We start from the raw sequence: 26,516 nt of genomic DNA, 5'->3' as shown, positions 1-26,516 counted from the left end.
TCCAAGCAGTGTATATGCTGTTTACTGTGCGCAAACAGAACCATGCACTCCGAAATATCATTTTGTGGATAACGAACAGTTGAAATAAGCTGTTCATGAAGAATTTCAATGTCGTACTGTATGTCGACCTTGTTAAAGTCTTTATTTTGCCATTGGAATTCTTCGTGAACAGCTTATTTGAACTCTTCGTTTTCCACAAAATGATGTTCTGGGAGTGCATGAACCTTCTCCAAGCCAAACAGGTAGTAGTCAAAGAATGTAAGATCCGGGCAATGGGGAAGATCAGTCCAGCAAGTTGTATCCCTTAAGCGCAAACTAGTTTAGGGTCAGATGTTGTCACGGAGGAAGATTTGATTCATGTTTGTCGTAGGTAGCCTCATTCATGTTTCATTTTTTGCAACATCTCTATCTATCGTTGTACTTCTCTTCTCAAAAAAAAAAAAAAAAAAGGATGGAAAAAACAAACAAGTGACCACTTCGTACCAGAATACGGATGGCTCTCTTTCGAATTTCTTCTGGTGTGGTGAATTGAGGTGATACCACTTCATTATCTCTTCGTTTCAGAATCACAATCACAAAGGTTAACGCATGTTTCATCACCTGTGACTATGCGTGACAGTCACAGGTGTAGCGATGGAAAGTTTCGTTAGAGATGCCTTTATAGACTGTTGTGTTCGTCGCTTAGCATTTTCTTCGGCGGACCGTGCGCAAACCTGTTGAAGTCGAGGTCTTTTGACGTAATATTCAAATATGACCACCGATCTATTATCCGCTTTTTCATGAATAACGACCTGTACTCGCCATGTAATTGATCCCATCGGTATGGATTTGTAGTTATGAAACAGGGCACCCCCCCCCCCCCCATATATATATTCCATACTACAGCGCCTCCGTAGCTCAGTCGGTATAACGAAGCCCTTTGGTCGGAAAGACCTGGGTTCGATTATCGTTTATAACGTGAGGAACCTTTATCTGGTCTCTTTCGACTAAAGGTGAGTTAGCCGGTCGCATACGGTGGTAGAGGGTTTTTCATCCCTCAGAACAAATAAACTGGCCTCGTGAACACAGACGGATCAACAGTCAAAATAAATACTTAGAAGTCCCTCAGTGGAGGGCACAAGGGACGGATGAGGAAAATTGAGAACAGGACCCCCATACTACGATGTCACATGACTCCGTAGAATCGTGTTTTGTGACAATACAAGCATACTCACAGTTCTTCATATCTGTAAGCATGAACTGAGATTTATCGGATCATCACAGCGTGTTTCAACCTACGTGCTACTGACACCAAAGCAGCCACTATCGACGATAACATAGGAGAAGACATTTTGTGGTCTTCGAACCTTGAATTCCACACGCGCGATCACTTGAGATATTGTTCTTCTTGCATCCCCTTAATGTATTGCAACATCAAATGCGTCAACGTCACTCATAGATTAGTCAGTAAGCGGCACCTTAGCTCACTATGACCATTCACTTTTCGTGCACCTCAACAGTATAATTTCGTTAATAGAAGATAGTTTTGTCTGTTTGGCGCCATTCTGTGTACACCTTAACCAGCATGGACCAAGAGCTCATCACTCCTTTTTCATGATAGTCATCACTAAGTCGTGCTATAGTCATCACCTTTTTCATGACCATAATTTTAACGCTGTAGCTCGCACAATGATATACAGTATTCAATTAGACTATGCTATCTTAGGAGCTATATATACTGTCTTAGACTGGGCGTCCACTGTGGATAAGATTTATCATAATACAATGTACGTCAGTGAGCAGAAAGAAACTACAATTATTCCAAAAAACATTCCTAAAAATTTAGAAACAAATATAACCAGGAAACCATTATTTTTCAATAAGCCATTACATTTTTAATAAACCGCTACATTTTTAAAATAAACTATTAAAATTTATCTTAACCATGACCAGTTTTTTTTTTTTTTTCTGTTTTAGACCAGTACGCGACTGGTGACCGTTATTGATAATTTAGTGTTGGAATAAATACGAGATTAATTAATTAAAATATCTTATATTGCAAAGAAGTATCAAACTGGAAATATGCAAGGCATTCTAGTGACGAGGCTACACTCTTTAAACATAAAAATATTTAAAAAATGGATGTCAACGAGCAATCCACCATTTATTGATGACCTAAATTTATTTATAAAGTACTGATTTGTTTCACAGCACGAGAAACTAGATAAGGCAAAATTTTAAAAAGATAAAAAATAAAATAAAAAACCAAGGCTCGATAGTTACGTCATCTAGAGTGCTGCTATTCCTGGGAGAAATAAAACGAGTAAAGTACTGACGTCAACACATTGTTAAGTAGTCGCAGTGAAGCAGCTGTCTGATAAAGTGACGATCTTGAGCAAACCAGATACATTACCACGAGAAACAACAATAATTCTGTACTTAAAGAACCGCTCGATCAGGAAGTCAAATAAATACAGAAAAGTTGGACAAAAAAAAAAAAAAGGAAAGAAAGAAAGAAAAATATTTCCGTCCAGAAATCTTGGGTTTTTCATCCCACAAGCATGACAGCCGGTTCAGAGAACAAGAAATCTGCAAAGACAAATATATTTCTTCCCAAGATTTCAGTGTAAACGTAAGTAATATCAGTTAATTACCATTCACAATTTCAAACCTCCTTCCTCTATAAGAAGAAATCACCTTCCTTCCTAAACCTACGGATTGACTTTCCTAAAATACACAATCCACGAGTATTCGAATCTTATCTTAAGGTTTCAGTTTTCTTTCCAATCATTAACAACCTTTTGTGTTTAGGAATTACTAACTTTATTTTAAAAACAAAAATGTAATCAGTGCCATAACGATTTAAATAAAGATCCAAAAGTTTTAAACACATCTAATGAAGCATCTCCTTTTTATGTTTGTGCTATTTTATTTTATTTTGGTAATACTAACAAATCCAAGAGCTTCCGTAGCTTGGTTGGTATCGCCGATGCTCTTTGGTTGGAATGACCTGGGTTCGAATTCTGCATAGGATGCAACGAACTAGTGGCGGCTCGTCCATAAGGGCTGCACTGAATGCAGCTCCAGCGTTAAGTATGGCTAGTATATTCAACGCTGGAGCTGCATTCAAGGCGGCCCTTATGGACGAACCACTACCGCAAAAAACCTTTATGAGGGCTTTTTTAAGTGAGGGTGAGTTAGTCGGTCTCATACGACGGTGGAACAAACTAATTTTGAAAAGGTGCTCCATTTTGTTGGCGAACTTGGGTCTTGAATGATGCATTTTTGTGCTGCAATAAATGCAGATATATCCCTCCCAAAGAGTTTCAAAAGTAAAGACTGAGAACATTGCAATCAAAGTAACATCGTGTTTATCAAGTCTTTAATACCTATGTCGAAGCAGCGTAGTACTAAATCCGCCAGTGACGCGAGGTTCGTTATGCTTTTCTCTTCCGCTAGATGGAATCCATGAAATGCTTCAATGCACTTTCGTACCACACACTCGTCATTGCAGTTCCTTCTACAAAATGCATCGAAATGCTAGCTTCATTTCAAGACAAAGAAGACAGTTCTATGCTTGCCTTCTTTAAAAGAAAACCCATTTAAAAATTTGCACAGGCTACAATAATATCGACTTCCTTGCTTCATCGTTTTGCAACAAGCAGTGTATTATGTTAATAAATACACCACGGATGTATTAACAAAGATGCTATAAAAGCCTATAGATTTGTTGTTGTGGTTATAGCTTTTCGGCTGTTTATTCACCACCATCTAGGGAAATGACTATGAGCGAGGTGGCTTCCCGTTGCCTTCCTTACCGTACTATATCCTATGAATATAGTCTGTGTGTTCACGGGACCGGTTTGCCTGCTTGCGGGATGAAAAATCCCAGACAAACTGGGAAAAAAACTCTGCTGTCCAGGCCCAAGACCGGCTAACTTGGCTATGGCTGAGAAAGAACCTAAGTTCCTCGTCTTCGACGGGAATCAAACCTAGGACATCCTTCCCCAGGCATGTGGTTGCAAAGCGCATAGTAACTAAGGAACCGGGCGGATCCTATAGATTTAGTGGTAGCTAAAAAGAACAAGTAATGATAGGGAATTCTCATGCTAATTGCTATAGAATTTTTTCCACAATAATCAGATTGTAAAAACAGCAATATAAGTAATAAAATGACCTATGTGGATCCTATGTGTGAGGTACGAAATAAAGTTCAAGTTCAAAGGATACTGTTATCTAAAAGGAAGAGTATGCTATAACTATTCACACCCATCTTTCTCTATAATCGGCCTAATGGCGACATATGGAGAAGTACTAAATCTGATAATTATAGGTTACTTAAGGAGTCTCCATAGCTCAGTTGGTATAGACGAGCCCCTTGGTTGGAAAGACCCGGGTTCGAATCACGTCTATGACCTGAGGAACCTTCATCAGGTGTTTTCAATTAAATGGTAAGCAACATTCTCATCCGAAAATGGAGGGTTTTTCGTTCTTCGAAACAGGCAGACCGGCCACACGAATACAACAATCTACAGGCATAAATACTTGCCCTTAGGAGATGCAGCAGAGATGTGGGAAACCAGAGGAATTAATTTGTCTAGAAACCCCTAATTAGGAGACTCGCCGCCTTGGAGATGAGAAATGATGATGAAGTTAGTTAATCCTTTTAGATTCCAGATGGTATTCAACTTAGATCGTTTGGTTAAAGAGTGTTGTCGCTGCCGACTCAACTAAGGAAACACTCTAACAATCCATTTTATTAGTGAAATACTATAGACATTTTTTCTATTTATTAGGATGCGATTCTACGATAGCCGGTCTTTAAGCAAACAGAGAAAGAAATCATAGCCCTACACAAGTATTACTAATACAAAATTAAAAATGAAAGAGAATATTTGCGCAGGAAAACGCAATAAGAATATGTCTTTTTTATATTTAAACATAAAAATTAGATATCTGTAATAATAATATCGGAAGGATAATTACTGAAATATAACTTTTATTTATCAAATCATTGTCTAGTCGAGGAGTTTTGGAGCTTCATCTGAGTGATGGCATGCACGATCTTGGAGCACCGAAGTGGCAATTGGTGGTATGTGTTCTAGTTGCTTTCGTCATCCTGTATATAGCCCTGTTTAAAGGTGTGAAGTCATCTGGGAAAGTAAGTTACTTCATTATTTTTTTCTATTTATGCAGATAGCATACAAATAAAATGAATGAATACTAACCTAAACGTTTTTCTTTCTTTAGTTTTTTTATTATTTTCAAATCAGCCTGTTCTGCAGAGCGCCACACTTTTTGCTGACTTTTATTGTGAATCCTCCATGATCAATATTTCGGTGATTATTGTAGTCAGTAGTTAAGGTTATAAAAAGAATCCAGGGTTATGTTTGCTTATAAGACATTTTAATTAACGAACTGTAACAAATAATTTAAAACGCAAATGTGAATATTCGTCCAAAACGAATGTGAAGATAAATATTCGCAAATCAAAATTGCAGCTAAAAGAGAGACAAAAAAAACAAATAATTTAAAAAAATAATTAAAAAGTAGATCTAGGGCTAAGCCTTGTTTGAAAAGCCAAACAATCGTGCATCACCTGACAACAGTTGTTGTTGCTTACCAATACAACTGTTCTTTGTGTGTGTGTGTGTGTGTGTGTGTGTGTGTGTGTGTGTGTGTGTGTGTGTGTGTGTGTGTGTGTGTGTGTGTGTGTGTGTGTGTGTGTGTGTGTGTGTGTGTTTTGGATTTTCTAATTTTTAAATATCAAGTCTCCCCACGAAAGATTTCTAATCTATAAGCACAATTAGTAAAGAGAGTGGGATAAGGATTAAATAATTTGGTAATCCAGTTGCAGAGACTAAATATGATTCTTATCAAGTCAGAGACCTCCATCCAAAGTGGAGATCTCACCGCATTAAAATATTCAATAACATCCATGGCGCAGCGGGTTCGAATCCATAGACTGTTGGAGAGTGAAACTGCTATCCATTCGGCCAACCAAGCAGTATTAAATGACTATTAATTAATTTTTCCCAATTTATTTATTTTTTTTTTTCAATGGAGGCCTTCAAATCTTCACAAAATAGTTTCGGAATGACTGTTCCTTCTATTGTAAAAGTTTGGTTTCGTCTGGATTAGAATTACTACTGAAGCAACTAAGACTATAAAGCCCGTGCATATATTGTGACTTAATTGCGTGTGCTCTTCAATTTGCTTAACTTTTTTTTAATTAAAACGCTGATTGTTTTGTTTCCAAAATAATAATAAATAATGGCAATCTTATGCTGACCTAGACTTCTTTATCATTCTGGTTCATAGTTTTTTAAAACTATTCCGGTATTAAATTTGCTTTTTGGAGGTCAATAAAAAACTCCTAAGACTTATGTAGTCCCTAGCAATCGCATTTACATCCATAGCGCTAGGCCGCCTGAAGAAAAACCGTCATAAGTTCGATTGTAGTCGACGACTAGAGGAGCTTTTTCTAAGACAGATTTCGACCGGTTCCCGAGTAAGTCGATCTCTGGCAAGGCGACTTTTTTCTCCGGAAACTCGAGTTTTTAATCCTACAGATCAAGAAACTTGACAGTACAACTCATACTATTTCAGATAATGTAGAGTGTCAGGGGAGGCAGCACAAAATGAGAGCAGTTATATACCATACCTCCTTCCCGGATAGCTATGAAAATAACTGATAATCTTGGGCCCACGATTTCTGATGTCTGAGGATGAAGTTTGGCTTCCTCCCCAATTTTCAAAAGTTAGCCTAGACTAAATGGTCTTGGCTTCCATTGGATAATAGCATCTTTGGATAATAGAAGGCATTAGCAGATTTATTTAAAAAAAAATCCCTCGGTTTTTCGAAAAGTGATAGGGAATTTGGTGCAAATGAAGTGTGAGCAATTCCTCATCTCTATTCAAAGCTCTAAAAAAATACAGACTAGAAATAATGGGATTAAGCGAAACGAGATGGATAGGAACTGGAAAAATCAAATTAAACTCTGGTCACTACTTAATCTACTCTGGGAACCAAAATACGAATGACCACACAAAGGGAGTTACACTAATAATGACAAAGAAAGCTCATGGTGCACTAATAGAGTGGAACCCAAAGAATACTAAACGCTAGATTTAAAGCCGGCGAGCAGAACATCACAATAACTGCTACATATGCACCAACAAATGATGCGATCCAGGAAGAAAAGGATATTTTTTATAACATGCTACAGAGAAGTATAGAAACAACAAATAAAAAAGATATGCAATTTATAATTGCAGACTTTAATGCTAAGGTTGGAAATGATAATACTAATAAAGAAACTGTTATGGTAAAGTATGCAGAAGCAGAAATAAATGAAAAGAGAGTTACCTATAGACCTTTGTATGTTCAATCAGCTTGTAATAGGAGGGAGTCTCTTCCAACATAAAAAAATACACAAGTGGACATGGACAACACAAGACAGAAATACAAAGAACCAAATAGACCATGTACTTATATCAAGGAATTGGAAGAAATCACTCCTGGATGTCAGAGTTAAAAGAGGAGCCGAGGCATATTCAGATCACTTTCTCCTAACAGCTACCATGAAAGTAAAAATATTTAAAAATAAACAAACAGTGCACAACAGGAAGAAGTTTAGAGGTGAAAAACTCAAAAACAAACAGATTAGAAATAAATTTATAACAACTCTACAGGATAAATGGGTTAAACTCGAAAAAAGAGAAGGAGATAACATAAAGGGAAAACGGACTAAGATTAAAGACATACTAATAAGCACAGCAGAAAAGATATTGGGATTTCGAACTAATACAGACAAGGAATGGATATCAGAAAACACCAAATTAAAAATAGAGGAGAGAGAGAGAGAGAGAGATAGAATAAAAGAAAAACTGTTACAGATTGGTGAAAATGTTGAACAAGAACAAGCAGAAAGATATAGAGCAATTAACAAAGAAATAAAAAGAGGTGCAAGAAATGATAAAAGAAATATATAGAGAATCTAGCACAAGAGGCAGATGGGTGGAATTCTTCTCAGAGAAATTTCAAGAAATGAAATTCTGATGGTGACCAGAGCCTAGAATTAAATGAACAAAATGCATCATTAGATATAAATTTGAACAAAATAACAAAAATAGAAATTACAAAAGCAATAACTCAGATCAAAACAGGTAGGGCACAGGGAGCAGACAACATACCAGACGATATACTAAAAGCAAATTCCAAACTTATAGCAGAGATATTATATCCCTTACTAAATGAGATATGGCAGAAAGAAGAGTGGCCTAAGGAATGGAATACTGGATTACTGGTTAAATTACCCAAAAAAGGGAACCTATCTGAATGTAAAAATTGGAGAGATATAACATCTGAATGTTATAAGTAAAATACCAGCAAGGATAATACTAGAAAGAATCAAAATAGAAATAGAAAAACAACTTAGACCAGAACAGACAGGATTTAGAGCCAATAGGTCATGCACCGATCAGATTGCTACTTTATGATTTATCATAGAACAAACAATGGGATGGCAGGCAAGCTTAAATTTAAATTTTATCGATTTTGAACAAGCTTTTGACAGTATAAACAGATCTTCCCTGGAAATTACTTAGCAATTACGGACTCCCAGAAAAAAATAATAAGAATAATTTAAAAAATGTACAAAGATTTTGAAATTAAAGTAATACATGGAAATATCCTCTCAGAACCATTTAAAACAAAGACAGGAGTAAGGCAAGGTTGTATACTCTCCCCTGCTATGTTTGTAATTGTCATAGACTGGGTGAGAAAAGTATTTCATGGAAATACAGAATTACAATGGTTACTTCAAAACTAACTCCACGATCTCGATTTTGCAGACGATATCTGCTTACTTTCACAGAAGCACCAACATATAGAACAAAAAACTGTAGAAACAGCCAAAAAAGTTGGCCTTAGGATAAATAAAAATAAAACAATGTTGATGAAAATAAACAAAAGCAAAATACTGCTTAAAGAAGTAGAACAATTTATATACCTTGGTTCAATAGTATCAATAAAAGAAGGAACTATTGAAGATATAAATAGAAGGAAAAAACTGGCTTATTCAACTTTCAATCAACTTAGAAATATTTGAAAAAACAAGAATTTGTCTATAAAAAACTAAAATGAGAATATTTAACTCAAATGTATGGATCAGAAATATGGTTGTTAAACAAAAATGATAGTTAACAATGTCCAGGTCTTCCTAAACAAGTGTTTAAGAATGATACTGGTAATATATTGGCCAAAACAAATATCAAACGAAGAACTACGGCAGAGAACAAACCAGAAACCCATGTTGCAATAGATACGTGAAAGTAAATGGAGATGGCTGGGGTATGTGTTGAGGAAAGAAGATAAAATAATAGTAAAACAGGCTCTTGATTGGAACCCGCAGGGTAAAAGAACACGAAGAAGGCCAAGAGAAACATGGAAAAGAACAATATTGAAAGAAATAAAAAATATTAATAAAAACTGGAACCAAATAAAAGCAGAAGCAAAAAACAGAGTCCGGTGGAAAATGGTGGTGGAAGACCTATGCTCCCAGGTGAAGTGAAGAGGATTAAGTAAGTAACCTGGCATTCAGCTAACGAGTTCACTCAGCTGAATGGCGTCTCCGCTTTCCCACCTGCTGGCTATAGATTCGAATTTCACCGTGGCAAGTCTTAAGGTTATAAATGGTTTTTATTGTTTAGTGTGAAATCATTACTTGTTTATTGGAGTCCTGAAGTGGTTTGAAAAAAGTATCATCTTTCGATTCTAGAGCAGGGATTCCAGTTTGTCTAACACTTAGCCCACCGGTAGCATTAAATACAATAGGTTTGCAACCGAAAACATTAGCAAGAGATTAATATAACTGATTCCTGTTATTAAGTACAAGCTTCTTAAGGCTTCCTCTGGGGCGACTCTGTAAATAATCTCCAGTAACTCGATTGTATGCAATTCCTAGTATCCATGGCCATAATGCTACTACGACATTAGAGTATGCCAACCAATCATTTTGTGAGAAAAAGAGAATTTACTTTTATGACTTCTCTATCAAGTAAAATATGTTTCTTGACAAAGTAAATTCTTTTCTTTAACAGTACAGAATAATATTCGGGGTGATTTAAATTTCTCACCAAATCATTTCGCTTGCTTTGTGCAAAACAGCTTGGAAGAAGTCAATGGGCACCCCCATGGGCAAGGGGCATCGTGCCATGTAACGAGTCACATGTTTATAGTCAGTATAACTTGAAGTAATATGGTGCTCCGAACTCAGTGCAATGGTGTCCTGGTGAACAGATAGGCCTGCCATGTTACAGGCCTATCTGTTCGGCAAATTGTTAAAATATTGGGTCATTCCAGTCAACAATCAGTAATACCATACTGAGATGGCAGTGCAGAGAGTCAACTGCAACTGCTACCAGCAGTGGACGACTCACTACACACACACCGAACGTGATCGTAGAGTACTACGAAGGATAATATATAAAAATCGCCATTTGGCGGCCAATACGTTCAATGCGAGTGCATAAAGACATTCAAAACCGAGTCTCACAACAAGGGTTTTCATGGTAGAATCGCAATATGCAAGCCCAACATTACCCGAATCAACATGCAGCGGTGTCTTAAGTAGGTGCAAAGAGAGCGTACGTTGGACGCGGAAGCTTGGAAATCTATGTTCTGGGGCGTAGAATCACGCTACACTCTCTACCGAAAAGATGGACGGTCTGAGTGTAGCGGATACTCGGTGAATACCACAGTGCATAACTCCAACTGTGAAACTCGGATGTGATCCAGTGATGGTATGGTCCTGGTTTGGCCTTGGCCTATTTGTGGTGCCACGAACATTGAACTCCGAGAGGTATCTGAACATTCTGGACAATGCAATGCTACCTGCTTTCTGGCACTTCTACTGAACTAACTATTATCTCTTTCAAGATGACAATGCATCGTGTCATAAGACTGCTGCTGTAACTGCGCAGTTCGTGGACATGAACGTCATCACACTTAATGGCTTCCATAAAGCCCTGATCTCAACCTATTGAACATTTGTGGGATGAATTGGAGAGTCGGGTGAGGTCAAGGAACGTCCGATCCACAACACTCCAGGACCTCATTACATGCCTACACGAGTAATGGTCTAAACATTACCACTGGTCGCTGTCTTATCCTTATGGAAAGTTATGTCCCGCAGGATTGCTGCAGTCATCGCAGCGAAAGGAGGTCCTACATCTTATTAAAGTGGACCATGGCCGTTTGTTCTTCACACTATGATGGCCGTTGATCTCTTTCCAAGTAGTGTGTGTGTGTACACACACACACACATGCAATGCAATGCTTTGTGGCATTTCTAAAGACAACTACTGTCTCTTTCAGGAAAACAAGGCATCCTGTCATATACGTTTCTTTAATTTTATATTTTACAAACTTTAAAAATTAATCTAAGGCAGCATTCCTTTCTGTGCTCAAATTAGGAATAGAATATTATTAAATAAACCCATTTTCAAGTAACATTGATTCAGGAAAAAAATATTTTCTATATATACAATTCAAATATAATTACATGGTATAACTGTATATCTCTGTACATAATGTGGAAATGTGTGTATAATTTATTGGTGTATATTATTTTATATAGTTTATTATATTAGTGTATATAATTTATTTCCAAATAGAAATAAAAATTTTATATTGAATTTGTTCGTAATATAAAAAGCACCTATCTCTAACTGGAAAGCTAAGACATACTGCATGCATGGGGGGTTCTCCAACGTTTCCGCTATGCCACTGTCATTGTGATATATTTCCTGACTTTCTATCCAATGTATGAATTCAAATTAACAGCTTCCGTTTTTCTACTAGGTAGTCTGGTTTACAGCAATTGCACCGTACGTCATTCTTACAATTTTATTAATTAGAGGAATTTTGCTCCCGGGTTCAGCAGAGGGATTACAGTATTATCTCCGCCCAGATCTAGACAGGTTACTTGATACTCAGGTAAGACATCCAAATTGCAAATTTTGACTATTACTTATAATAATTGTTTACATTGTCAGGGAATCAGTGATTTCACGCACTATGCGTGAAATGATCTTATAAATTTGTTTCGTCTATGCTGTCAACCAAAAGGAAGATGGTCAATGAACCTGTATCCTACATGCAATCTTTTATGCATCTATTCTGATCGTCATAGCAGGGTTTCCGCATCCAGAGAAAATAATTTTCTTCTTTATTCATACGCGTAACAGAAATGGAAAAAACAGTCGATACTTGAATTTAACAAATACGTTTCGTATTTCTTTAATTATCCGTTCTACACGCATAACTAAGATAGCTGCTTAGTTATGCAGCTATCTTAGTTATGGACTTAACTACTTCGACATAATCCGAAACAACAATAAATAACGAGAATTATGTATTTAGTCGCACAACAAACTGTTCTGCGACCAATACGTAAATGGGAGAAAAAGAAGCGGTAGCGATTTCTTTAGTTACAAAAAGAATCAGTTATATGAAATGGAAGAAAAGCGGGTTCCTATATTTCCAAGATTCCCAATATTTCCCATAAAAACTCTACTATCACAATGAGATTCTTCGAATATTGTACTGAATTGAGAGAGATATGTTCAGATTCTTTCTCTGCATATACTTAAGAATGGCATCCTTTCTAGACAGGATCGTGAACTATGACTTGATTGTTATACGGCAGAGGTTTCCGGAGTTAATCACCTCAAACCGCAGTAAGTTACCGGAAAAGTATCACTGAGATAAAGAAAGTATAATGCTACAGCTTGACGATTAGGAACCACTGTTATTCAAGGCATCCATTTTACAATTGGTCTCTGCTAGCAGGCCGAAGTTTACTGGAACTTGAAATTACTAATACATTATGTGTAAAAATAAATAGAGAAAATATAATAATTCCGCGGGGTTAGCCTAGTGGTTGTGCGCTTCGCAACCATATGCCTGAGGAAGGAGTATCCTAGGTTTGATTCCCATCGGTGACGTGAAAAGCTGAAGGATCTTCCTCAGCCATAGCCAAGTTAGCAAGTCTTGGGCGTGGACAGTAAGGTTTTTTACGCAAGTTTATCCTGTGGTTTTTCATCCTGCAAAGCAGGCAAACCGGCCTTGAGAACTCAACACTACAGGACATAGGATACACCGGGGGGGGGGGGGGCTGACCACCCTATCCTGTACACTGTTTGAGGTCCGATGATTAATAAATCCTCGACGCTGCAAGGTAAAAGAGGGTAAAAGGAAGATGAAATAAGAGATAAAATAGTAGAGAAACAAATCCTACATGCTTCAAATAGTATGTACAATTTATATTTATAATATGTACTTAAATAATTCATATGATCTCCTTTGGCACAAATCATACTTTCCACCAGTTCATAATGCTAATCGTGTATTTCGAATTATTTTTCCTTCAACGGGCCAATGCAGTGCAATGCTGGACAGTGTGTCTAACAACTACATAGGCCAATCTATATACTCTTCTAGATGCACTACGATTGGCCTACAGCCGAGGTTTTCGCTTGTCCTCGCCTGTCGAATGTTTCCACATCATTTTCCTCCAACCATGCCATAAATAGCTCTAACAGTGCGATCAGGCTATCGTATTGAGAAATCATCCAAGGATCTATTTCCTAGCTTCAATATAGGGTGAAGTATATAAACTAAAATTATTACATATCAGCTGTTCAATCTTTCAGGAATTACCACCCAACGTTTAAGTCCATATCTGAGAAACAGCTTCAGACTATTACACCTCAGCTACTAAGCTCCACTTTTTTAGATGACACATTCGAGAATAACGCCTTCGATAAATATAAGAAACATGCATACTTATCTGATAGGGCGTGGAGTGAATCGTCTCTTCGAGCTGCATACTTCCAGTGCTTTACAGACCAGTGTAGTCAAAGCTAGTTGATGGCTTATGTGCAGCTGACCTTCTGTAGAAACTGAGATATCCAACTTTTTTTACCCTTTTATGTCCTAGTACTAATTTAACGTCATGTAAAAGTTTCAACCTCCTCGTTCATCGCATCCATATCCGACTGCCGATATTTCTACTTCCGACAAGTACATTGTCACTTGGTGTTAGCATTCTGAGTCTTCCTGTGCATTTCTTTGCTACCATGTTCCCTCGCGTGTCTATCGACTAATAATGTGTTGCCTACAATTGATTTTGGACGATGCAATCTTCGAACCACTGATATGAAATCCGATCATGACACGTCTTTCGAAGTCCATCAGTCTTCTCTACATACAATTTAGATATCGACAGTCCATAGATGCAGAGGCGAATGTGGGTATGCGTCTGTTTGCTTTACATACTAGGCACATTCAGAAAGAAAGGTCCGGTGAAAAAAAAAAGCTGTAGAGAAGAAAAAAGGTTTGTTTTACGCTAAAATACTTACATATATACTTTATTATTCCGTATAGTCCCATTGACTTCCAGGCATTATTGGTATCGTGGCACCAGCTTTTTCATATGTCAAAAAAAGTCTGCAGGTGAATTTAATCACTGAGTCACGCTGTTCTTCAGTTCCTCAACTTCTTCAAAGCGCTGAGATGGGAGCCACTGCTTCATATGCATGATCAAGAGGTAGTCACTGGGCGCGAGGTTGGGGTTTTAGGGTGTGTGTGTGTGTGGTCGAAAAGTTCCCACTGAAACTTCTGAATTTGCTGAATTGCTCGTCTGCAGCGTTTCAAAATGCGCATAAAAATTAATCGTTGTTCTTCTCAGAAGAAAATCGACGAGCAAGATCCCTTTTGGATCTGAGACGACAGTGGCCATCTTTTTTTGACCGACGGTGCCTGTTTGAATTTTTTGCTTGTGGAGATGATGAATAGTGTCACTGATTCGATTGTTGCTTTGAATCGACGTTCGTGTACGAAATTCACGTTTCGTTACCAGTCACGATACGAGAAAAAAGTTCATGATCCTCCTTCGTTTTCGTAACGCTCCAAATGCCGTTTATGCGCAATGGTCAGCATTTTTGGTACCCATCTGGCACATAATTTCTTACCCCAGCTTTTCTGCCACAATTTCATGAATGACTGAGCTTGAAAGTTCTGGGAATTCAAAAGAAAGTTCCGTAATTGTGAAACGACGATTCTCACGAATTTTCGTGTTCAACTCTTTCCACTAAATCGTCTGTCACCACACTTGGCCGGCCACTGCGCTCTTGATCGTTAACATTGTGGAACCCTTCTTTAAACAAACGACACCATTGGCTAACCTTACTGTCACTCATGTCGATGATTTTCTGCTGCACTGTTGTTTTCTGCCAACAAAAACCGTATCACACCACGATCACAACTGGCTGGATTTTTTCTACCAGAGCACTCAATATAAATTAGTCGTAGAAGACAGCAAAAGATAAAGATAAGACAGAAAAAAGATAAAGTAAAATTATCGACAGCTAACTAATAAGTCACTCTATGCTCCGACGTATGCGAGACCCCTCCTTCCCTCTTCCATATGTTATTTGACTGTAAATTGCGAATGGACCTCACAGCAGTATGAACTGGGAGATGGATAGGAATATACATAGCAGTATGTACTTATTTCAACGTAATATAAAAGCTACTGGTAACATGTTTTGCAAAGTTCAATGACAGGAAATTAGTTTTCTTGGTGAGAAGACGGTGTTAGAATGGGCATTTTGTATGATTGGTATTTTATTGTTTAAATTTTCTTTAGGAAAATAATAATAATAATAATAATAATAATAATAATAATAATAATAATACCTTATAATTTTCTTTATATTAGCTTAAAAGCGCTGACTCTGAAATCACATTAGCATTACATGTTTTTTTGGTATACCATGCTATGGGGAAAATATATACAGGGTAGTTCAAAATTCCACGTACAAACTTTGAGGGGAGATAGAGAACATCAAAATCAACCATATTCACAAAGGAAAGCATAAACCGGAAATGCCACCCGAAAGTGATAGGTGGCACTGTTCGCCAGCGCTCCAGGTGAGCAATTGGAGGTTCCTCATTCAAGCTTTCGACGTCGTACGAAGAACATGGTCATTTTATGAACGCTGAGATGGCAGATATGCACCTGGTTTACGGGTTAGATGAGGTAATGGACGAGCCGCTGTACGAATGTATCGCGAAAGGTACCCAAACAGATGTATACCGCATCACCAAATATTTGCGTATTTGCATCAGCATTTGAGTGACTATGGATCATTCAGGGATCGCAGGCATGATAGTGGGAGGCCACGATCGTCGCGAAATTCCGTCATGGAAGAGGAGGTTTTGCATGCGATGGACGATAATCCAGAGTCAAGCGCACATGTTGCCTCTGCTATAGGAGTATCTCGATCTAGTGTATTGCGCGTTTTGCACTCCGAGTCCTTACATCCATTTCATTTGCAAAGGGTCCAGTTACTGATGGCCGAAGATTATCCTCGACGTGTGGAATTCGCGCAGTGGTTTCTGCAGAAAAGTGCTGTAGACCCGGATCTTCCAACTTGTGTTTTGTTCACGGATGAAGCTTCATTTACCCGCGAAGGGGTCTTCAATCACCACAATGCTCATGTGTGGGCCCATGAGAACCCACACGCTGTGCGATCACATGCTGCACAACAACGCTTCGCCATTAATGTATGGGCAGGTATCGTCGCTGACTGTTTAGTCGGCCCATACCTGTTGCTACCGCGACTGGACTCCCAGAAGTATCGGACCTTTCTGGAAGACGTTCTGCCGGATTTACTGAACAATGTTCCAATGACTGTGTGCCGGCAGATGTGGTTCCAACACGACGGAGCTCCAGCCCATTTTGGCATTTCTGTGCGTCAGTATTTGGACAGGTCCTTTGGGACTCGATGGATTGGGCATGGTGGACCCGTCGCATAGCCCCCACGGTCACCTGATTTATCGAGCATTGATTTCTTTCTGTGGGGGACCCTTAAAGCCATGGTGTACGAAACGCCTGTTGCCTCTGCCATGGATCTCGTGGCAAGCATCGCCATCGCCGTTGCTAATATCCGGGAAAGTCCAGGTATTTTCGAAAATGTACGGCAATCAATGCGTCGCCGGTGTCAGGCATGCATCACTGCTAATGGTCGTAACTTTGAGCACCTGATATGAAACCATATTATGTATCCAACTACTACTGAACTGTTCAGTTACGCCTAATAAAGTTTTTTACACTACTTACTGCCTTGTGTTATTTCTGTATCTTTGTGTCCCTGTTACTACCTTCCGGTGGCGTTTCCAGTCATGCTTTCCCATGTGAATATGGTTAATTTCGATGTTCTCTACCTCCCTTCAAAATTTGTACGTGGAATTTTGAACCACCCTGTATATATAATAAAACAAATCATTATAAAGCTCAGTTCTTAAGTTCTGTGACTGGTTCCTTAAATCCTCTAAGAACTAAGAGAATTAAGCGGCTGTTTTATTAAATCTTCGCGTTTCTTAGAATTTCCAGCACTTAGCCAAACTTAATAGGAAAACATGAAGGCAATCATTGCTCATATTCCTGAATAAATGAGATAAAAAAAGTTCCTGTTTCATTACAAAGCTAAAGCAATCTCAACGAATCTTTTAAAAGTATAAAGGGCTTCAAGGAGAATCCGTTGTTCAGTCGGTATAGACGAAGCTCTTTGGTCGGAAAGACCTGGGTTAAAAAGTGCATCGATTCCACCCTCTATGACGTGAGGAACCTTTATCTGGTTCCTCACGTCATAGACTCTTTCGACTAAAGGTGAGTTAGCCAGTCTCATACGGAGGTAGACGGTTTTTCTCCAGGAAACTCGGGTTTTACGTTCATCAGAACAGGCCCCGCGAACACACGCTACTACAGTCAAAAAACACACCCCTCCCCCCCAGCGGCAGGCAGGATGGGGGTGGGGGTTGTACTAACAAAAAGTTGCACAAAAAATGTAACACGCGGATCCTGCATTAGAAGCGGGATAAATGCGCAGAGGAAGAAGTTATAAAGAAATCATCAAGCGAAGTCCTCAGAGGCTAAAAATACTTTATACAATAATTATTATTCCTAAAATTTTCTGGTCAGTTTAACCCATTTTTGTAGTCTTGTCGTCCTCCGATTTCTGTATTAAATATCATGTGGTTGATATGCGACTTTAATAACTAAAGTAATTTTTCTTTTTACAGTTTTAAACAGTACAAATAAAGACATAGCCTTTTCAGATTTTAAAGGTGAGTTAGCCGGTCTCATACGGAGGTAGACGGTTTTTCTCCAAGAAACTCTGGTTTTACGTCCATCAGAACAGGCAAACCGGTCCCGTGAACACACGCTACTAGAATCAAAAAAGACCCCCCCCCCAGCGTTTTTTGAAACAATATTACAATAGATTTTTGAGAACAGCGCGAAACGCGTCTTTAATGTTATTATTACACAATATTTTCATGAAGTTGTAAGACGTCGCTGGAGGCTATACATAGTAATTCTGTTCATCACTAATAAATCTTAGTCGGTTAAATGCATGTGTTCTTAGACTGGTTTGCTATTTTTTTGGAATTAAAAACTATCCGGAAAAGTATCGGATATCTGTTATCGGTTTTATAACAGCCAAATTTCGTTTGCGATGAGAAGCATTAAGCCGTATAGTTTAATGGAACTTTTAAGGATTTGAGGAGGATAAAGTAAAACCTTGAAAAAGATCAAAAGCCAATTCAGCGTTTTCCAACATCATCTCCCTTTCATTTGGTCGATACTCTATGATTAGGAAAAAAAAAAAACTGAAAATCTAAAACCAAAGAGAAATCAAAGTTTCTTTATGACTTTTTTAAAAACTCCTCTAGATTGAAAGAGAAAATGGCGTAGTTCAGTAAGTATAAATAAACACTGAGCCAGTGGAAATATCTTTTATCATTTTGATTTTAAAAAATTTTTTCCTTAGCTTACTTGCTAGTCAGTCCGTTAGATCTATTTAGTCAAGGAGGATACATCTTATTCTTACAAATTAATCACAGAGCCTGCAGATCCACATTTCATATAAAGTATTACAGTTTTCAAGCGGAACCATGTATGCGTGCACGGCATGGTTCGGTGCACGCATACTACTTTATTTAGTGAGAATTTATTGAGAGCCCAATAAACGATTTCCTGATAACTGAAAACGTCCAACCATAGCTAAACTGACATAGTAATAAGAGGAAATGTATAATAGGAAAGAATAAAAAAAAAAGTCTCTTTTAACTACAGGTCATTCACTGTAGTTTTTATTCTTTGTGGGAGTTAGTAGAACGCTTCTTTAGACAAAATCTTTTAATGGTTTTCTGAAAGCCTAAATGAACTTAGAAATAACGGAAGATTCTCGTGCGCTTGCGTGCATGTATAGTTACACACGCACTTAACATATATGCATTTTTTTTAATAAATAGAAACACCGTAATATTCTGTTATAGTTTAATTTTATAGAAACAGAAGTGAAATAAGATTACCATAACTTTACTTAATTTCAGCCATTTTGAAATATCGAAAACGATGGGTTTCATTTCATATTGCGTGAACAGAATGTGACCAATGTTCTCTTACGTCATTAAAATGCATAAAAGTACTTACATTTAAAGTACCGCAGGATTTCTGGAGAGGAGAAAATAATATGTTTTCGTTTAAAATAAATAAATAAATAAATATTTACTAATGTTTTATTATAAAAAAAGTTCGATGTCGTGTAACAGATATGAATGTAATAACTAACAGCAGAATTACGTTAACTGATATAATTAGTTAAAACACATCAAGCAAACCTATTTGGTTTCACAATAAACAAACAATTCAAAATCTCAAAAAATACCACAAATGTAATCCACCGCCACTTATAAGCATCCAACCCCAATACGGTATTCATCCCTAAAACTGAACTCTTCACATTATATTACGCGTGATGCCTTTCGCAAGATGGGGGAGACTAACACTTTTCAGATCTGATATCCCATGCCAAAATGTTGCCAGACATAGACTCCTTTACGTGATCTACTTTGGCTGAAGATTTCCTTGTCTCTTTTTAATGCCTTTATTTGGTACTTTCTATAGCTCTCCTAACTCGGATAAATTTACTAACCTCTTTATTTACTAACCTATTTATCTCTGAAAGTCCAATGTTCAAGGCAAAATCTCTAGCCTCTCACCCAGTTTACACTACAGCACTTTGGCAACTTTGAAAAAATCATCAAAAGGCATAAAAGTCAAATGCACTAAGCTTGCCTCCTGCTAAAATAGCAGTCGAATCTTCTGGTCCTTGGCAAGGCTATAGGATGCAATTTCATATTTCTACCTGTTTTAAATCCTGATGATACAACGGTATCATCTCCCAAAGATAAAGCAGACCTCTTGATATCAGACTTTTCTTCCAACTGATGTTTAGACGAACAAGGCAAACCTCCTTCCACTAGTTCAAGAACTGCCCAGAATACTCTGATCCAGAGTACTCTTGCGTTTCGGCAAAAGATCAGAGGATCTTTTGCCACAAGGATATCAGGAAAAATACTCAACAGCCTTGATACTAATGTCTGCAAGCCCGAAAGTATTCTTACGGTTTTAATTAAACCTTGCATCCCAAACTAACAGAAGCTGATCTGTATGAATGCTGACCACTGTTGGATAGACGCCATATGATAGCTTGTAGAGGAGATAAATTTATTCAATTTATTTAGAGGAGAAGCATTTATTTTATCCAGTCCGCCCACCCACTCCCAAAAAAGGTAGACAAAAGTGTCAATCATCAAACTATCGTTCTATTGCTCCGATTTCAATACTTTCGGAAATAATGAGAAAGGTCATTAGCCAACTTCTTTACTACTCAGAGACTTACTGGCTTAGTGATTACCAGTATGCATTCCGCCATTCTCGTTCCACAGTAGATCTTCCTAGCTCGCCTGACCCATTTTTGGATATAAGCCATGGAAAAAGTTTGGAGAAACTCAAGTTGTTGTTCTTAATATTTCCAAGGCATTTGATGGAGACTGGCATTGTAGCCTTCTTACCAAATCACCAACTCATAGTATTCCTCCTACTTTTTTATGATGCTAGCTTCCTCTCCAGTTGCTCACTGAGAGTTACGGTAAATAGTTTCCTTTTGTCAGATTTATCAATGCTCGAGTACCGTACCTTAGGGATATGTGCTTTCCTCTACGCTCTTCCTCTTATACATCAATGATCATCTCGTTGACATCCTGTCTCCTACTCATATCTCTGCAGATGACTGCAATCCCCATTTCCTCTTCATTTACAACCCTTGTAGAGCTCAATTGCTCAGGTTTTAATCTTTAAGCAATGCTTTAAAACAATCACCTTGCCATCATCATGTGAAATGAGGATAAAACCTGATGAGTTTTAATGCCACCAAAACGCAAACCTGTCTCATCTCCTGGACGAAAGGTCACGCTTTACTTTCCACACTCACTTTCGATACTATTCTGCTCGTTAACAAAAATTATTTTTCTCTTCTACTGACACAGGCACATCACGTCCATAGCCTCTTCAGTCTCTAAAAATTCTCATCATCCTGTAAAAGCATGTTATTATTTTTTTTTTTCTAAACTATACTTCTGCTGAAATTTTATAAATCTCGAATTATGCCTGAACTTATTGTTCTCGCATTTGGGGTGATATGCCCAAACCCTCCCTCAGAATGCTTGTGTTAAGAAGAGTGCTATTCGCTTAATAGATGTCTCGTCTTTAACTCCTTTCAGTTGCTTTCCAATATAGGCTGCTTTAGGCCACTTCCATAAGTATTTCCTCTGTGTGGGGCCCAACTGAACTGGCTGCTACGATTCCTGAACTTTTCTCTAATTATTATTATTATTATTACGTGACACCTCCAAGGAGTCCACAGACTCATCGAGGGAGGGTACCTACTCTACAACTCTCCGTCTCTGTCACTCAATCCATCAAATCCAACGAACCACAACTACACCAACGCCAGCTACTACTAGTATTTTCACAGACAATCACAAACATCCATGCCCACAGCAGAATTCGAACCCTCAGTCTTTTGGCTGAAGAGCAAATACGCTAACTTCTTAGCCAACCAGGCCGGCAATTATGTACGAACAAGAGCAGTTGCTGGTCAGCACTCATACAGATCACCTCTAAAATTCTAAAATTATTGAACCAACTTTTCGTCCTTCGCCTCCTTCATTTCATATACCATAGCTCTTTTGAATAGTCTTCTCCACACTTATCTGTGCAAAGTCGAGCACAAAATTGATTGCACCTTTGAGCATGGAACGGACCTGGAAAATTCCAGTGATTTTTTATTTATTTTTTTATGCCACCTCAGCAGCATAGCAAAATGCTTGCTATCACTGACTTTAAAACAATTTTTTTTTTTAAAATAATAATAAAATTGAACAATTCGAGCGGTAAATTGACGATTTTATTGAGCTGGACTAAAACACATCGCGAATACAGATTCAGTTTTTATTTAATTTGTTCCTATTATTTTCAATTTTATATTGCAACAGTATAGCAAAATACTCACTGATCCTTACTGAGTTTCAAAAACAGGAAGGATAATACGTACAATTGGGCCAGTCAGCTGCTGCTTTTATTTCTACAGCAGACGACAATTACCCAGTTGTATTGTGAAATGCGCAATTGCTCCTTCTCTAACCTTTTGCATAAATGTAATTAGATTTGTCTAATTATTTCATATTTGAAAATTTATGCAAAACATTATTTATAAACAACTGTATTCTGGTAGTTAATAATTTAATAGATTTGGAATATAAAATATACTTTAAAAATCATGTAGGCAAGCACTGTTAGCAAGAAAGGTGTGTCATTTAAATTGTTTTTCATATTCTTCGAGAATGCAGAATGATTCGATGCCAAATCATTAAATCCAACTCTCCCCAAACCTGTCAATTTGAAGATCTTTTCTATTGGAAATAGAAAGCACAATTTGTATCATCACGAGAGAGTAATTAATTCCGAAAATTTGGTTATATTATACTCAGATAAGTACATAATAAAACCTTACTTTTTATCCTATAAGTGCATTTCATAGGTCGTCTTCGAAAATCCACGATTCCTTTCATTAAACTTTCTCGAATACCTTGCCAATTAATCCCTTTTTAATTTGGCCAGTATTTTAACACAAAACACAATAGTTGTAATCTGTCTGTGAAATATTGGCATACTTAAACTTCTTTTGAGGTTGAATTTGTAAATGAAATCAAATTGCGAGCAACACTGACGCTTCAGTATAACCAGCGACTCCTACAGAGCTGAGAGAAAAAATTTCAGTAGGAAAAAAAAAAAATTATTTCATCCACATCTGTCAATGTCCAAACCCCCTTCGGCGGATCATTTTATACGAACGCATCAGAATGCGTGTACAACCTATTAAAATTAATACATTAATACATAAACAATAAATTATAAATAGATAAATAAATAATGTCATATAAAATAATAATAATAAGATATTTTTATAGTAGTAATAACACCTTGCAATTCACACCATAATTGAACATGCGCACTGCCCTCTTTCAGATGTGAAAAAAAAAATGTTTAAACATAAAACATGAATTAAATTATTTCTTTCACCGTGTTGCACAACTTGCACAAAACAACGTAACTGTCGGATCTCTCTCTCTTTCTCTCTCTGTGTGTGTGTGTGTGTGTGTGTGTGTGTGTGTGTGTGTGTGTGTGTGTGTGTGTGTGTGTGTGTGTGTGTGTGTGTGTGTGTGTGTGTGTGTGTGTGTGTGTGTGTGTTTCTTTTTAACGACTGTTCCTCAGATAAAGAGATCTGGAACATGTTTTAAGAGGTTACTGATCTCGAAACAAGTGGAAGTATTTGAGCAAGGAAACTTGAATTGATAATGTAAAATCGAGAATGCGAGGGAGAGGCTTATGCACGGAAGGCGTTTTAAGAGATCGTTATCGTGGAGTAAATTGGAGACTGCTGCTAGAAGTATTAGGAATAAGATGAAGGAGGTTTTTTGCATTAGTTACTGCAACCTCAATAAATGTTATAAGCAATATTGATACTTAAGTGACAACAGACACCGTAGTTACAAAGATGTAATGTGAGCGATATAGTATTTTAAGAGAGAAAAGATAAAATAGGAGGGGATGCTGACGATGATAGTTGATGAACTGCAGTCAAAGAGTAGGAGATCGGGAAGACAGGTGTGTCGATGGCAGTTCATTTGAGGCAATCTTGTGTGAAATAGAGTTGCTGCTATCGAACCAGAGGAAGGGTGAAAGCGATGATTTGAAGACCAGCATCAGTAAATTAACGCAATGAGTGCAGGTTGATAATTATTATAGGAGATTTTAACTAAGGAGACATAGACTAAAGGAGGAAATATCACATGGCCGTAAGGAAATGGAATTAATACACCTTCTACGAGATGATTATTTGGAACAATAAATTAAATTTAATCCTTTATCCAAGTGTAAGCAAACAAAGTTTGCGCCTGAAGTATCTTCAGGACTCAGGAAACTCGTGGTAAAGGTGGACTAAGCTCTCATCAATTGTCTTAGTATCTCCCATAATGCAAAGCACATCTCCTTGTAAACATGTATAATGCTATGCGTTAAGGGAAGGACCACTACCTAGACCGGTTTCGACCTTTATTGAGGTCTCGTCAGTGGGAGCCAGACCCAGAGGTGGTGATATTAAGGTGGAAGTAATGCAGAAGTGATATTTAAATCTACGAGTTGCCAAAAGGTGTCTCACCTTATTATTAAATTACTCTGGATTTAAAGAAAGATGTTGGAAGTTTTTTCCACTTGGTTAGAGTATAATAAATTTAGTTTAATCCTTTATCCAAGTGTAAGCAAACAAAGTTTGCACCTGAAGTATCTTCAGGACTCAGGAAACTCGTGGTAAAGGTGGACTAAGCTCTCATCACTTGTCTTAGTATCTCCAATAAGGCAAAACACATCTCTTTGCGTAACATGTATAATGCTGTAAAGGTCAATAAAGGTCGAAATCGGTCTGGGGAATGATCCTTCCCTTAATGCATAGCATTATACATGCCTGCAAGATGTACTTTCCATTATGGGAGATACTAAGACAAGTGATGAGAGCTTAGTCCACCTTTACCACGAGTTGCCTCAGTCCTGAAGATACTTCAGGCACAAACTTTGCTTACACTTGGATAAAGGATTAAACTAAATTTATTATACTCTCTCCATTTTCCACTCTAACCAAGTGGAAAAAACTTCCAACATCTTTCTTTAAATCCAGAGTAATTTAATAATAAGGTGAGACACCTTTTGGCAACTCGTAGATTTAAATATCACTTCTCCATTACTTCCACCTTAATATCGCCACCTCTGGGTCTGGCTCCCACTGACGAGACCTCAATAAAGGTCGAAACCGGTCTGAGGTAGTGGCCCGTCCCTTAATGCATAGCATTATACATGTCTGCAAGGAGATATACTTTGCATTATGGGAGATACTAAGAGAAGTGATGAGAGCTTAGTCCACCTTTACCACGAATTGCCTCAGTCCTGAAGATACTTCAGACGCAAACTTTGTTTGCTTACACTTGGATAAAAAATAAACAAAATTTATTAACCAAATTAATAAACTAAATTTATTAAACTAAATATTAACCCAAATTACTTGAAACATTATGTAATGGAGGGGAATACAGTCAATATTAGACTGTATTCCCAAGGTCTGGAGGATAAATCAGATGGACATTATATAGTTGAATAGTAGTATTATTAAGCAGTAGTACCTGCAAAAACTTTGAAAATGTTCTGGAGTATATGGAGAAAGTGACCAGAAAGATCACGAGTTGTACAATGCTCAGTCAAGAAAGATGGCCAACAAGATAAGGAAATCAAAATCGGATTATGAGAAGAAATTAGCCAAGCAGGCTAAATGAAATCCCAATTAGTTCTTTATCTCTGTGGCAAGAGTAAACGGATGAATGACTATGGAAGGATAACTTAATGGGTGACGAGTGAAGCGAGGTGACAGAAGAACATGAAATAGTAGAGTTGCCAAGTGACTACTTTTCAAAGGTCTGTCATCGAAGTGAGGATATTTCTGTATTTGATGTGACAGTAACTGATATGAGAATCGAGGTTGGTGAATCTTAAGTACTTAGAATATTGCATAATCCCAATGCAAATAACCTCGTGGAATTGGATGGGACATCAGCTCGCATATTACAGGAACTTAATCCAAAAGGGAGTTCGTTTGGATTAAGGTGCTCCAAGAATTATAGGCCAGTCAGTATCTCAGGACAAGTGATAAAAGTACTGGAAAAGTTGATCAAAAAGAGAACTCAAGATTAGATGAATAAGAATATGATACTTATGAGGGGAAACATGGCCTTATCGTAATAATTTACTAAATTTTTTATAATACAGTGACAGATATTTTGGATAAAGGGAATGACTATACGATGATACTACTGAATTTTGTAAAGTCGTTTGATAGGACTACATTGAACTCTGTTACACAAACTTGAACAGATAGGACAGCTGTGAAATTGGTGATATAGATATGAGAGTGGTTCATGGACAGCTACCAAAATATATTATAAGGAAGTTCAT

General features: G+C 37.5%; 1 protein-coding gene across 1 annotated transcript in view; it reads left to right on the top strand.

Annotated features, from left to right (window-relative positions):
• The window catches only part of LOC150096869 (sodium-dependent noradrenaline transporter-like), a 190,141-nt gene that overhangs the window by 45,520 nt on the left and 118,105 nt on the right, over positions 1 to 26,516 (top strand). The window contains exons 5-6 of the mRNA XM_090408749.1: positions 5,002 to 5,140; positions 11,846 to 11,980. Coding sequence (XP_090264875.1) covers positions 5,002 to 5,140; positions 11,846 to 11,980 — 274 coding nt within the window. The remainder of the gene's footprint in view (positions 1 to 5,001; positions 5,141 to 11,845; positions 11,981 to 26,516) is intronic.

This window comes from Typopeltis vanoorti, chromosome 18 (assembly GCF_054136105.1).
Source record: "Typopeltis vanoorti isolate ZY-2024b chromosome 18, IOZ_Tvanoo_1.0, whole genome shotgun sequence".
Taxonomy (NCBI): domain Eukaryota; kingdom Metazoa; phylum Arthropoda; class Arachnida; order Uropygi; family Thelyphonidae; genus Typopeltis; species Typopeltis vanoorti.
This window is presented reverse-complemented; position numbering and strand designations above follow the sequence as displayed.